Here is a 14137-nt window from a genome sequence, read left to right as displayed (position 1 = left end):
TTCGCTACTGGAAGGAATAAAATTCTCTCGATCTCGTTCCTCTGACCCAGATTCGTTAGATTCTTGTCCTCACTCGCATTCAAGGCTCGTAAACGAGTTGTGCCGTAACGCATAATGAAAAAAGCAGCACCAGCAGCAACCGCACAATCGCGAAATATCACACTCGCACGTTTCTCCCGTTTTATTGAATTTGATGGAAGGAAAAAAGAACAACGTGCGCCGAGATAAAAATAAATGTAAACACACAGTCTCCTTCAACTGATACGCGATTCTCGAGGTTTTGCCTCGAGGCTCCCACCAATTTAGAGCTTATAAACAATGATTTATCTCCCGGTACTCGCGCGCCCAATATCTTGAGAATCCGAGCCGGTTCTCGCGGCGGAGCAGCGGCGAGGAGGAGCCACCGCAGCTCATAAGAGATGAGAATTGGATTTGCACGCTGGCACTTGGCACGAAACAACGTGCGCACGGGCTTTCACCGGGGGCCCCCGACAGTCTGAGAAGGTCTGGCATAGCTCCAGCTCCACGGTCAAAGCTTTACTTCAAATTGGATATTACATCCACACACATTCTATACACGCGCGCGCGCGAGTATATCGCTGCCGATATATCGTATAGATAATGGCCCTTGTACGACGAATTTGCTGCGTTAGAGTCACGATCTTTCCTCCTTTTCATCAAAGAGAATTCGTATTTTATACACTTTATTATATTTGCCCTCTGTGCGGCGGGTACACGTCGTTAATAATAATGATAATATTAACGTGGCAATGGGACGGTTCGCTCGGCCGGTTATAGTCAATCGGCGAAGCGCGCGTTTCAATACGCGTGCCGGCGCGAATAATTCAACTTCCGTATTTACGTACGAGCTATATTTATTCCTCGTCCTCGTTATTCTCGTGTCTGATAAAATCAAATGATTTAAATTGTTTGAGAAAAAGTAGTAAGGTGCTGCGGGAGATTCGATGAAGAAAGTTTCGCTCCAGATGATTATTTTGCTGGGTCGATCACACTGGCTCGACAATTGTAACGTCAAGGTCGTTTCGGCACCGGGAACAGATTGCGGTCGTAGCCGCAACCGGGTCACTCGATCGCAGTTTCGATAATCACGATTGTTTTTTCATTTCTATTGATTTTCGATAATGAGTTGTTTTTTATTTCCGTATCAATTTGCATTTCTGTGAAAAGATATATGTTTTATTCGTTGTTCGACACGGAAAGTGTGCTGCCGCATCGGTTTTCTCGGAATAACCCGGTAGGGTGACCTTTCCCCGGGCGGGTTAAAGGGACACGGTGAAAAATAGATGCGAAAGGAGCGCGCGGGAATATCGACGAACCGAGGGTGCTCGCATCGAGCTCGGAGGGGGAAGAAACGGGGCGTCGGATACACGAGGCGAACGTGACAAAGGCTTCGGATGCCAACGAGGGTGATCCGGAGCGTCTCCGCGATTCTCCCCTCCGACCCTGCGCCCCTGCCTTTTCTCCCTCCTCCGCAAGCCCCTTCCCTTCCCTTCTCGAGACTTTTCTTCTCGCACCCCGAGACACAACTCGCTCATGTCCGGGATGGGTCAATGCCAGTCGATATCCATCGACCTCTCCGTGCACACGAGAAAGAAAGGACGGTGGGGTTGCCTGCTCCTTTCGAGACCACGAGGGAGACCAATGAGCGAGCTGGATTCTTCGCTCCTCTTTTTTCCTTCTCTCATTCCCTCTCGCTTCGAGGACCAACTTTGTCGGCCAAACTTCGGGGGAACTCCGAGGCATTTCCGTTTAAATAGCCGAATGTTTTCAAGGCGCACATATAGCGAATGATAGCGCGCGTACGAACCAACCTCTTTCTCCGACGCCACCGCACCTCACTTTGTTTTAATTAATTCGAAGATAACGACGGAAATTCCCGTCCGATTACCCGCTCTCTTCTTCTCCTCCGGAATCTCTGACGGAGCGATAGACAAGCACACTTTTGCTACGACCCCGCGCAAAAACAGGTTATTCCTTTTTCCTCTTCGCCGGTAATAATCCTCCGAGTTTGGAATTCAGGAGAAAAACAAGCTAAATATTCATGCGATTCGATCGAATAAAATGTATGATATGAAATATATTCGTAAAATCAGCTTCGAGCTTTGTTCATGAATACGTTATCGGTGTGTCGTGTGCTCCTTATTCCTACCCGAAGAAACAGGTGACGCTGGATTATACACAGCCGTTGAATAAACATGCGAGCCTCCTATCAAATTGGAATGTTTTGACAAGTGAACCGCGCTCGAATACTCGCTTCTCGAGTATCGAGAAACGGCAATTTTCTTACCGCAAGCCGATTATTCTTTGCTCAGTTCGGCGCGACTCTAAATCCTCGCCTCCTTCAATCTTTGACCACATTTTTATGTCAGCCGTAAAAAAGAAAACGCCGGTGCGGGACCAGTCGAACTCGTATAACGAAAGTACTCGCCTTAAATCGCACGAATTCCACAGAGTTTGTCCTGCCCTCCTCGGCAATGTGATGGAGTTCGCTACGACGAAACGTTGTTTGCCATCGGTGCTTATTTTTTTGTTTTACCAAAGAGAAAGGGAGAAAAACGAGCAGGAAGAGGCAAAGGGCAAAACCGGCTCACTCCCTCCTGTCGAGTGTAATAACAGTAAATCCTGAGCAATAAATCCCCTCTGCTTCCCTCTCCTTCCTGGCTCTCTTCTTTACCTCTCTTCCGTTCCGCACCGTTCGCAACGACACTTTGCTCTACTCGAATCCGCTGTATACTTACATACGTACGTACATACACCCGTCATAAATTGTTGCCGAGTTCTCCAACCAGCAATACCATCGAGGACACACTCGACGATGAATCTCTTTGGCGTTTCTCTCGATTGCCTCTTGTCCAAAGATCCTTCTTAGAACTAAAGAGATACGAGGATTCTCGTGTACGTTCGTGCGCGCGTGTTTATAAGCCAAACCACGCGCGCTGTATCCTCTTTCCCACATTTTACCTAATACCTTACTATTTGTTCCTTTGAACGTTGCGCCAAACTCGGCGACAATAATCCATGCAGGCTTGGGCGATCCGCGAACCTCCTCCTGAGCCGCGAAATGTTCTAGAGGAAATCTCCAATTTTCTTCCCTGCGGAGAATTTTCAACTCGTAGTTTTTCAACCTGCACCAATGATTCGTTAAATAAAAAACCTTTTTTTCGTTCGTTTCGTTGGACCCGAAAGCTGCGCAAGCTTCAGCGTCGTCCCTTGCCACTCGCGTGCACACTCGTCGCTCTTCTCTTTCGAGGCACCTTTCCGACGAATCTTCCTCCGACCCTGCGTGAAATGAAAATTGCGATTATGGCGCCAAGTGTCCCAATAGCCGGCGGCTCAAAGCACTCATTTTAATTCTAATCAACGAGTATTTCATCGAAGAGAAATCGTTGAATTCTGTTAAATTAAATTTGCGCAATATTTAGTCGTATAATGGTTGAGAGAAATGAAATTAGTTTGAACCATGAAAGGTTTGGGCTGAGTGAAAAATCGAAGAAACAATCGGTCGTTTTTTTTTAAATGATTGCAGAAAAGGGAAGCGTCAGGAATAACCGACGAAGACGGATAAGCGAGGGGACTCTTCGAGAGGGCAACAAGGTCGAAGCTGGGGTCGAAGAGAGCAGCTCGTTATCTTCGAGGCAAGAGGATCGCGAGAACAAAGGTCCCTCGTCAACCGGAAGGCCGGCAATCCGAGCTGCACCAAGGTCAGTGCTGGAAGAGACGAGTTACGGGGCAGCGGCGTCGGGTAGCAGCAGCAGCAGCAGCAGCAGCAGCGTTTCGAAATTGCGCAGACGTCCGGGCTCCGGTAACCCAAAACACACGAGCAGCGGGAGCAGCAGCAGCAATAGCAGCCATCAGCTCGAAACGAACCCGAGAAGAGCGGTAAGAAAGAGAAGAACACCGAGAGCCGGAGGAGCAGTCGGCGGGGGGGTCAAAAGACCGGAGGAGGATTCGGAAGACGCTGACAACGACGAGGACGAGGAGGACGAGGAGGAAGAGGACGACGAGGAGGAGGAGGAGGAAGAGGAGCGGGAGAATCGTCTGAGTCCGTCGAAATTGAACGTCAAAAATTCCGAAGTTGAAGACGAGGAGGAGGAGGAGGAAGAGGAAGACGAGGAGAACGATAACGAGGAAGAAAATTCGTGCCAAGTTTCGAGGCGAGGGAATAATCTCACCAAGAGGCTCGGAACAACAACTTCGACGAGACGTTTGCGATCGGATCGTAAGTCTCGCCTCGCTCACGGGTCCACCGAGCAACGAGTAAGTAAGATCAAACCGGCTGGAACAGCTTCGTCGAGCCTAACGGTCGTCAAAAGGGAAGCGGAGGAGGAGCGAGTGGGAGAGGAGGCGGCGGTAAGAACAACCGGGAAAAGGAGCCTCCGGAGATCGGAAGAATCGATAGAGCACGAGGAAGAAGAAGAGAGCGAATCGAGGGAACGAGATCGCGAGCCGGAACCACCACCTCCGGACAAATCAGATTCGGGAGGTGAAAAGAAGATCGGGAAGGACGGGAACGAGGAGGAGGAGGAGGAGGAGGAGAAGAAGAAGGAGAGAGCATCATCGGCGAGGATCGATCTCGATGAGCAGCGAAGAACGAGCGAGAGACTGATCGATCGTTCGATCTCGTTGCGCGAGGATAATCTCGTGAATGGAGTCCTCAATACGATCGATAATCCGTTGGATATTAACGAGGATCGGGAGAAAATTAGACGCGATAAAAGCGCTCACGGTGCAACGAGAGCGTTGAGACTGCCCGCGAAAGATCGAAGAAAAGCTGAACAAATTTACAAGTCGCACTCTCCCCTGTTAACCCAAATAACGAGCACGACGATATTGGATAAATCGGAAAACTCGAGGAAGGACAAAAGCGAGACGAAAAAGGACCGAGTCACCTCGATACCGGACAGAGACTCGGACGAGGCGGCCGAAGAAGAAATCTCCCGAATCTCGAGATCGGTCCTCGAGAGCGGCGCCGGGATTAAAAAAAATTGCAACATCGTCGATAAAACGAGTCCTGCGATCGCCGCGGAAGCTGGCGGCGGCGGTATCGAGGTCAGCGAACAAGTCGCTACGAGTTTGATTTCCCGGAGTCCGAGCCTCGTTATCGGGCGAACGAACAGCAGCGGCGGTGGCAGCAGAAGCGTAGAGTTTATCGAGTCGAGCACTCACGACGGCTCCGTGCTGGAGAGACTGAGTCCGCTCAGCGGTGGGCCGGGGAGGCAGAGCCTGCTCTTCGAAGAGCAGGAACGCAACCGGCACAACGAGAGCCCGGTCATACTCTCCGAGAGGCTGAACAAACCGCCACCCCCGCCGCCCTCGCAATCGGCGTCCCAGGCCACCGCCGCAGCTCTCGCCGCTCACCATCCTCACACTCGTTATCAGCCCCAGCCCCATCAGCAGCAACACCAACAACAACAACAACAACAACAACAACAACAACAACACCAAATCCATTATCATCGTCATCAGCAACAAAATCACAATCCTCACAGCTATCATCATCAAACGCTACAGCACCATCAGCAACAGCGTTATTCCTCCAGTCCCGTTATTCAACACCCTCAACAGCATCATATTCATCACCATCAGCAACAGCAGCAACACCATCAACTCCATCAACGTCACTCTTCCAGTCAGAGTCCTCACAATCCTCAGCAGCATCATTATTCGAACAGCTCGAATCCCCACGGTGAGTTAAATCTCAGCTCGACAAACTCCCCGGCCTCATCGTCGCTCAACGAAAGACGGGAGTCTCATCTGGTGCACCAATCGCGAGGTGGCGATGAGGCCGGCCACCTCATGGAGGTGGAGGCCGGGGTCGTCGGTAGATTATTGGTACCCGGTGCTACGAGCGCTCTTCCCGGGTCTGGAATCCTCGGTATTTCCGGCTCAAATCCCACCAACAGCAGTCCCAACGCGCACAATTCCCAACAACAGCAGCAGCAGCAGCAGCAGCAGCAGCTCCATCATCACCATCATCATCCACAACATCATCAACTTTCAAGCGGATTGTCAACGAGCAGCCCGAGTGGATCTTCCTCCAGGAACGTTTCCGCAGCAGCCACCGCCGCAGCTGCCACTTCCGGTTACACTGACAGCGGCTCCGACAGCGGGGTAAGCTCACTGAGGAGTGCCGGCTCCGGTGACGAAAGAAGCGGCAGCCGAAGCTCGGCGCTCAGCGCCGAGGAAATAACCACCGTCGTCCCAACCGTTCCAATATCCGCATCTTCCTCTTCATCCTCGTCATCCTCTTCCTCTTCCTCCTCCTCCTCCTCCTCCTCCTCTTCATCATCTTCCTCTTCCTCCTCATTATCCTCATTCCCGATCACATCCACCCCCAATTGTTCTACGGTCCCGTCAGCCGCGGCCGCGATACCGGCGCGTGTCTGGCACGTTCAAAGCGTACAACACACCTCTTTACTCATGGCTCATCCTCAGCCTCATCCGGCTCAGATACCGGCAGCCTCGTCCACACCGACCGGATCTGCCGGATCACCGGCCGCTACGAGCAACGCCGCCGCAGCCGCAGCCGCAGCCGCAGCTCTTGGATATCACAGCCCCGTCTCGGCGGCCTCTCAATCCCAGCAACAGCATCACCATCCCAACACGGAAATTCTATGGAGGCCACCCCGGTATCCACCTCTTCCGCATGGACTTCTTCCGCCTTCCTCGCAACCCAATCCCGAAGAGATCATCGAGAGGGAAAGACTTCTTCGGTGAGTTTAACATTCTCTCTTTTTATGCCCCTCGCAGACTCGAGGCTCTTCAGTTTTTGTCGTGTACACTTTGCCGGTGCGTTGTGCGATCGAATCGACTCTCCCTCGCTTTATCTCTCACTCGAGACCGGCGATAGAGCCCGCATGACGGTGTGGAAAAACCGTGACCTCGTACGACCCCGCCCCCGCGCTCCCTGAAATCAAGCTTATCAAATAACGCGGGGAAAAACGAGCGTTCCGCATGTTCGCGACGGAGACGCGCGCCTTCGACAAATTAGATATCGCGGACAAGCCACAGCCCCCGCTAATGTGTGCCAATTGTAGTTGTATAGGGACACTTTTTTCGCGCGATAAGAACGAGGCGAAACGGAAATATCGAACGAGCACGAGGCTGCCAACGAAATACGAGTTTTTGCTGCTGGATTACTTCAACCTTCGCCATCACGTTTTTTAGAACGCACATTTTACCGTGTTTCTGCCCTGCCCGGACTCGAACTCTCAAACGCGAAAAGGGATTTTTCATCCTTGGCTCGTTTTATTTAAAAACTTATTCGTACGCCGACCAATGCGTGGAATATACTCGACAGTTTTCAATGCGGGAGAACAATGTGAGAGGATTTAAAAAGCTTCGAAACCGGACGCACAAAACGACGATCGCGGAGCAGCTGATGCCGCGCACGAACCTGAAATAAAATAAATATATATAAATATACGTTTTCAACGTGATTGGCGTTTCGACATTTCGGCATTCAACAATTCTCGCTCGATTATCAATTCCGAGTGTGCACAACGACGAGAGAATTTCACGAATAAGAAAAATAGAAGAATGAGAAACGGAGAACGGAACCTCCGGCTGACGTTTTCGTCCCCCTTCTCCTCATTCCTTTATTTTCATTTACCATTGTTAGTGTTGTTGTTATTATCATCATTATTTAATCGTCTCTGCGAATACCTACTTTCGGCGAAACGGTATATATGCGAGAAACGAGCGAATATGCCGAGTACACTTCCGGGCTCCGGCTCGTCTCGGCACTTCCGCTCCCGTTTATTTCTCCTCGTAGCTTAAAACGTGGTCAAATATTTTGAAAACGAACGGAATTACGAGACCCGCGGTGAAAAACCAATAAATAAAACGTTCCTTGCGCCGCCGTGTTGTTCCGAAAAATCCTCGGAACGCGCCTCGGACGTTTCGCGAACATTTTCAACTCGAGCCACGCCGCTTTCCGCGCTCGCTCGTTTCATCGTTTCGCGTTTTTTCTTCCACAAATAATGCCCTTTTTTGTCTCTACGAAATAAAGATAAAACGCGCACGCGCACGCGCGCACGATTATCGTGCACGAGGGACTCGAGTGAAAACGCGTCGCGATTAAATGTGATTCGACAAATTCTTAGGTCGCTTTTATCGCGCGGCGAGCCTCGAAACGACGAATTATAATCGTCCGAAAGACTCGTTGTTCGTGGGAACGGTTATGCAACTTCGTGCCTTCTCTTCAACTTTCGCATGTGTCCGCGTCCGTGTGCGCTCCCCTCGAGGAGAACGCCATCGTTACACGTACAGAAATCGATGTGAGAATTATAATAGGTTACATGCCCGTTCTCGCTCCATGGCAACGGAGAAACGCTCGTACGAGTACAAGGTCAACACGGTATTCCATTAAAATGTTGTACAGATGTAAAAACACGTGTGGAAACATTTGCATTGAAAAAGCGTCGAATTAAGTGAGGAAACGAAAATTGATGCTCGAAAAATTACGAAAAAGACATCAAAATTAAGAGGGTCGCCCCGTGCGCAGCCGGATTTTCGGGGGTTTTTTCGCGGCGAGGAATAAAAACATAGACTTTTTAAATTCGAAGGGTTTATTCATCGGTATTTCAACTCTACAATAGAATTTTTTAACTCTGTTGTCTCCGGTAGATTCGGTGTAAAACCGCTCCACAGGAGCCCATATATTTCTCCATGGCCTCAACGATTTCGGAGGATTGGTTTATCTGAGATTGATGAAAAACCAAAGAGCGTTTTGTTGTGTAAAGCAGTGGCTATCGCCTGAATCAAAATCGTACAGAAATATTGAAAATTGAAGGATTTTCGCGCTTCGAAACACAAAATTACAGTTAAAAAATGTTTCAATGTGCGAAAATCCTTCAATTTTTAATATTTTTGTGTATGATTTTAGTTCAGGCGATAGCCACTGCTTCACAGATCGAAACGTTGTTTGATTTTTTGAATCTACGCAAGATATCGGAATTAAAAAATTCTATTGCGGAGTCGAAATGCCAATAAATAAAACCTTTAAATTTTTTAATTCTGTTTTTTTCCCTCGCCTCAAAAAAATCGCGAAAAAAAACCCCGGAAAATGTGGCTGCTACAAAAGAGGAAGCTCCATTTTCGCCGGAAAGTCCTCTACAAAAGGTATCACGAAAATTCTCTTCCCCTGCGGACCGAAAAATTTCATTAACTTCGCTTCCTCGTTCAAACGCGTCGCGAAATACGAGATCGACGAGCATCGAATCGCCAGTCTCGTTATTTTTTAAGCAATTTCCCAATCAAAACAAATGACCCTCGGGAAATGGAATCAGAGTTTCTTTCGCATTTTTTTTATTTACCAGTGAAAAATTATGCTTCCGATTCCCCGCTGCCCCGTGCGATGCCGATATTTAATAATCCCGAACGGCCCGATAGATAACTCTCTCGAAAACAATGAGCAGGGGAAGGGGGGGGGGGGAGATGTACCGAAACGAAAATCGAAATGATGAAAACGTAATGAGTGGAGAGAACATTTCATAGCGCAATTGATTTCAAATATTCTGCGAAGGGAGAGAGTGAAAAATACGAGGAGAAGAGAAAAAACGTTTATACGATGCGAAGTCATCGTATTAAAATTGTATGGCTCTCGCAGGAATGCCCCGGGGCTATAAACTGTGCCAATTCGCGAGGCCCATAAACGGTCCTCGTACAGAGAAGTCTCGAGTACGTGGACGATACGCTCCGCTGTATAGAAGCAGTGTGCGACAGTGAAGAATCGAGCGTCGAGGATTCTTCGTTTCTGCCCGATCGAGAGAGAGTGGCTCGACGCTTGTTTAATCAAAGAATCATTAATAACAACAACGAGAACGATCCCAAAATTCTTTTCACAAACCTTTGACGAAACGAGCTATTTTTCGTATCTTTATGTATTATTTTCACTCGCCATTGCCTTCAGCTGCGTCGTATTGTTGAAACAAGTGCCAAACTCGACAGGCTCCATCCTTGTTTCTTTTTCTTTTCTTTTTTTTACCATTTTTGCAGTTACCGCCACTTGGTTAATCGTCGTTGAATATATTATTCCCATTTATTCGAAGGAATAGAAATTATAATGAACAATGTAAGTGTAATTATGTTGAATATCAAATTTGACGATAAAATAACATTTTTAACTGGCAATTAACGCACCAATTGAGAATTTACCTCGTCTAGCAGACATTTAAATCAATGTATTTATGTGCAGAAACACTTTTAAATTGTCGTTATTTTTTTTTCTATATACATATGCGTAAAAACTCCGGTCTCGAGGTCTCTTTAACGTTCGAACGTTAAAGAGTGCGAGAAAGAAAGCCATTATCCTCGTACAACTGCGTGGGTCGTTCGAGTAACGGTAAATCCTCACGAGAGTATATCTTTCTCGAGAAATCTCTTGCGTAATAAATATTAGAGGCACCATGCAGATTATTCCGGCACCCGGGAATCTCTTACTTCCGTATTTATTGATTTAACTTTTCCTTTGTTTTGTTAAATGCGGATTCGCACTCCGAGCACCACTCGCTTTTCCTTTCGTTGTCGTTCCAAAATACTTTTTCAACGAGCACTTTAACGATTAAGGGGGATAGTCATTGGAATACGTTTTCACGAATGATTAGTCTCTACGATGTTTATTGGTGCTGATAAAAGTGGGGAAAATAATCGGTTAACCGGCGAGATCGCATTCCGGGCGAGCAGGTGAAACGGGGGACAGGTGTTTCTCGGGTTTTCTCAACGCGTCGCCGCTCTCCGCGTACTCTCCCCGCTATAATTATTTTCTCGTACACCGTGCGAGCCGAGACTCTTTTCATTTACGTTTAAAATAACACGTGCGCACCCATATGCATATTAATATTGACGGATATATAAATGGAAAAATAAGGTCGATAGCGGAGGCCCAAAGGCTCGTGGAAAGAGGCAAACGTGCTTTCTCTTTCGATAGATTTATCGACAAGTTGTGATCATTCGGATGTGGAATAAAAATTTCGAAAAATCGCACCGAACCGACGAAAATTCCGGGCGATAATTGGCGCTCGCTCGTCTAACATTTTGGAGAGATTTTGTGAAAAAGTTTCTCTTCTCAAGCTCGCTCGTCGATTAAACGGCATCGTGAGAAAATAGAGGAAAAAGGGGGGGGGGGGGGCGCTTGCCTCGTAAATAGAGAGAAGTCGAAGGTTGTCTAGGTCGAGGTTCGTGAAACGACGAGCGACGCATTATGCGCTTCTACACGGACACGCGGAGCGTGTGCTCGAGTAACGCACGTGGGTGTGCACTTTTTATTATTTTCAACCTTTTTCTTTATTTCTCGTTGCTCCTTCGCGCACACAGCACGAAACCTCGGCTTTTTTCCATGAGACGGCCATAAAGCGCGATGCCGAGAGACTTTGTACGCGTGTGTCGCGTGTAATATATGCTCACGTGAATTCCGCTCCCTCTCGTGTTTTTTGCTCTCTCTCTCGCCTCTCTATCTTCACCTTTTTGCGTCTCTTTCCTCTTGGAAACAGCGGCTCTCATCCTCGCGTGACCCCTGGACCGAGAAAGTCTCACAAACGTGGAGGTTGTTCGGGAACGAGTCAGCGACATTCGTTCTACAATGCACAGCGAACCATTAGCTCGAATAATAAACTTCTTCAACCGTATGAATCATCGCTCATGCAAATCCGTAATTAATGCCTCGCTATTTGTGTTTGCAAACTCTCTCGCTCCTCGCTTCTCTTTGCCCCTCCGTCCCGACAGTTTCGTCATTGCACCCAGCCGGGGACATCTCCATCGAAGAATCCTCGCTCACCGAGATATTCATCGATTCGTTAAATATCCAACGGTCACCAATTTCATGTGTTATACCTTTTTCGATGTTCGCGTCGAGCTCGATTCATGTCCGCGTTATTTTCGGACGAATCATTCGTTATTCCAATGTAAAGAAAAATGCTCGGGTTTTTCCAAATTTTAACTAAATTATTATTTTTTTTTTTTTTCGATAAATGGTTTCGTAGCTATGGTTTAAAAAATGGATTTACTACTCACGAAATCATAGCAAAATTATTGTCTGGATATCGCTTTACTCGATATCATAAATACACGATATAGAAACAAAAATGAATTCTATGCTCGGTTTTTCTTGTCGGTAAATGCACTCGACGTAGTTTGCGTTGCGTGCGCGATTAACACTTCCTCTTTTTTCTTCTACACATCTCGTCGTTTCTCTCTTCCTGCCTCTCGCTGTCCTCGGTCGCGTGAGTGCGAATCGAAGAGAGACGAGGATGCCTCCGCTTCTTTCTCACTCTCTTATTCTGACGAGCCATGCCAGGTGGAGGTCCCGCACACGCGAAACTCTCTCTCTCTCTCTCTCTCTCTCACCCCGTCGCGAATATATTCGCTCATTATATTTATATCCGAGTGCTCCTTGGCTGGCTCGTAAATTAATGTAAAAATAGATTGAGCGCCGGGAAGCGATCTTCTCCTCTCCCCCCTGCCTTTCCGAAGAGTGAACATTCGCCTTCTCTTATCAGGCTCTTTTTATTCGTCGACCGAAATATCGTCTATTATTCTACTGAAAATGTTGCTTCGAATGTCACGAGAGAGAGAGAAAAGAAAGGAACATTTTTCCACCGCAAAATATCAAGGACGACGTTTCCCAAACGTTTTCCAAATTTTATCGTTAACATCTCTTTTGAGGATTCGGTAATCCTTTATTTTAATCGTCGCTATGGATCCCTTGCATTTGTTTCTATCTGAGACAGTTTGTATGAGGAATTTATAATGATTTTCCAACTTTTAATTATTCATTAAACGTTTCGTGACCGAGTTGAAATTTCGCCAATCTATTCGCACGCACATGTACTTAACTGTAATTTAAAATGAATTTGCATCTCCGCGATGTAAAGGACGAAAAGAGAGAATGAAAAAAATGGTGAAAGTAATGGAGATTAAAAACGAGAGTTGATCTCGTGTCGACAGTGGACTCGTGCACGTCGAATACTCCGAGATGGGGAGGATGCTGACTACGCCCATGCGGGTGCTCCGATGCTGCTCGCTCAGCTCTCCCACAGCCAGCACGAGGAGAACTTTGTTGCAAAGCTTCATGCAATTCTCGCTCCTAGAGGCTCGACAAAGAGCGAGAGAAAGAAGGAGAAACAGAAACGCTGGAGAAGGCGAAAGAAAGATAGAAAATTGCGCGCGTGCTTTATGGACCGTTTCGTTTTACCTTCCTCGTAAAAATTCTTGGCGGATCGGCACGACCGGAGAATAAGAAAGAGAGAGAGAGAGAAATGAAATAAAAAGAAGAGAGAAAATGGTGAACCGGTGTCTCTTGATCGCTGCACGGGTTACCGCACCGTTTGCACGACTCGCAATAATATCGCGCGCTTGACGCGAACGAATGCGTGGATATACACGATCGAATACAATGTGACTTGGTTGCACACAATATTCTTTATTCGTTTTGCCTTCTCTGCCCTTCTTTCCCTTTTCTCCTTCAACCCTCTTCCTTATCTCCGAGTTTCTCTTCCTTTATTCCCCCCCTAATTTCGATGATAGAACACACGAGGGAGGAAACGCTCGAACGAGCGCGCGAGCCTCGTTTCCGAGAACGATTAATTCCTCGAGCGCGTACGAACCTCGCGTAATTTCGGGCGAGCGATAATCGCGGTGAGTCATCGCAGCGGAGCCCGAAACGCGGCATTTTTTCTCAGTTGTGCGTTTCCCGAATTCTCTTTCCCCTCGTTAATTCTCAATCGATCCGAGACACACCCGCAGAGACCAAAAATCGAACTTTCGCAACGCCCTTTGTCGAGTTCTTTCGATTCTTCTTCCCAAAAAAAAACTGCACTCCGCTCGACAAAGAGTATTCGAATAGGAGCGACGACGAAAATGCACTCGCCCCGCTTGTAGCTCAGCTAAATCTTTTAATACCTCGCTCACTCCTTTGTTTCACTCGGTTATAACTTTCGGTGACGATCGTTAAGTACAATATACTCAAGTAGGATAGCATGTAGGAAGCAACGAGGAGCTTCCCTTTAAACGATCTCTCGAGACGTTCGTGGCTCTCGGCTATATTTTCTCTCTCTTTTTCTCTCTTTGTGAGTGTTGGGTCCACGCGAGCCCCGCACGCTCCGCAAGCACATAAAGT

General features: G+C 47.7%; 1 protein-coding gene across 3 annotated transcripts in view; it reads left to right on the top strand.

Moving 5' to 3' along the window:
• The window catches only part of Kdm3 (Lysine demethylase 3), a 165990-nt gene that overhangs the window by 99096 nt on the left and 52757 nt on the right, over positions 1-14137 (top strand). For 2 of the 3 annotated variants that reach the window (XM_043415469.1, XM_043415468.1), the window contains exon 8: positions 3548-6734. In XM_043415469.1, the coding sequence (XP_043271404.1) occupies positions 3548-6734 (3187 nt within the window). The remainder of the gene's footprint in view (positions 1-3547; positions 6735-14137) is intronic. The other variant, XM_043415470.1, reaches the window with a different exon arrangement.

Source organism: Venturia canescens, chromosome 3, assembly GCF_019457755.1.
Source record: "Venturia canescens isolate UGA chromosome 3, ASM1945775v1, whole genome shotgun sequence".
In the NCBI taxonomy this organism is placed as follows: domain Eukaryota; kingdom Metazoa; phylum Arthropoda; class Insecta; order Hymenoptera; family Ichneumonidae; genus Venturia; species Venturia canescens.
Note: the sequence above shows the minus strand (reverse complement) of the source record. Positions and strands in the feature narration are given on the sequence as shown.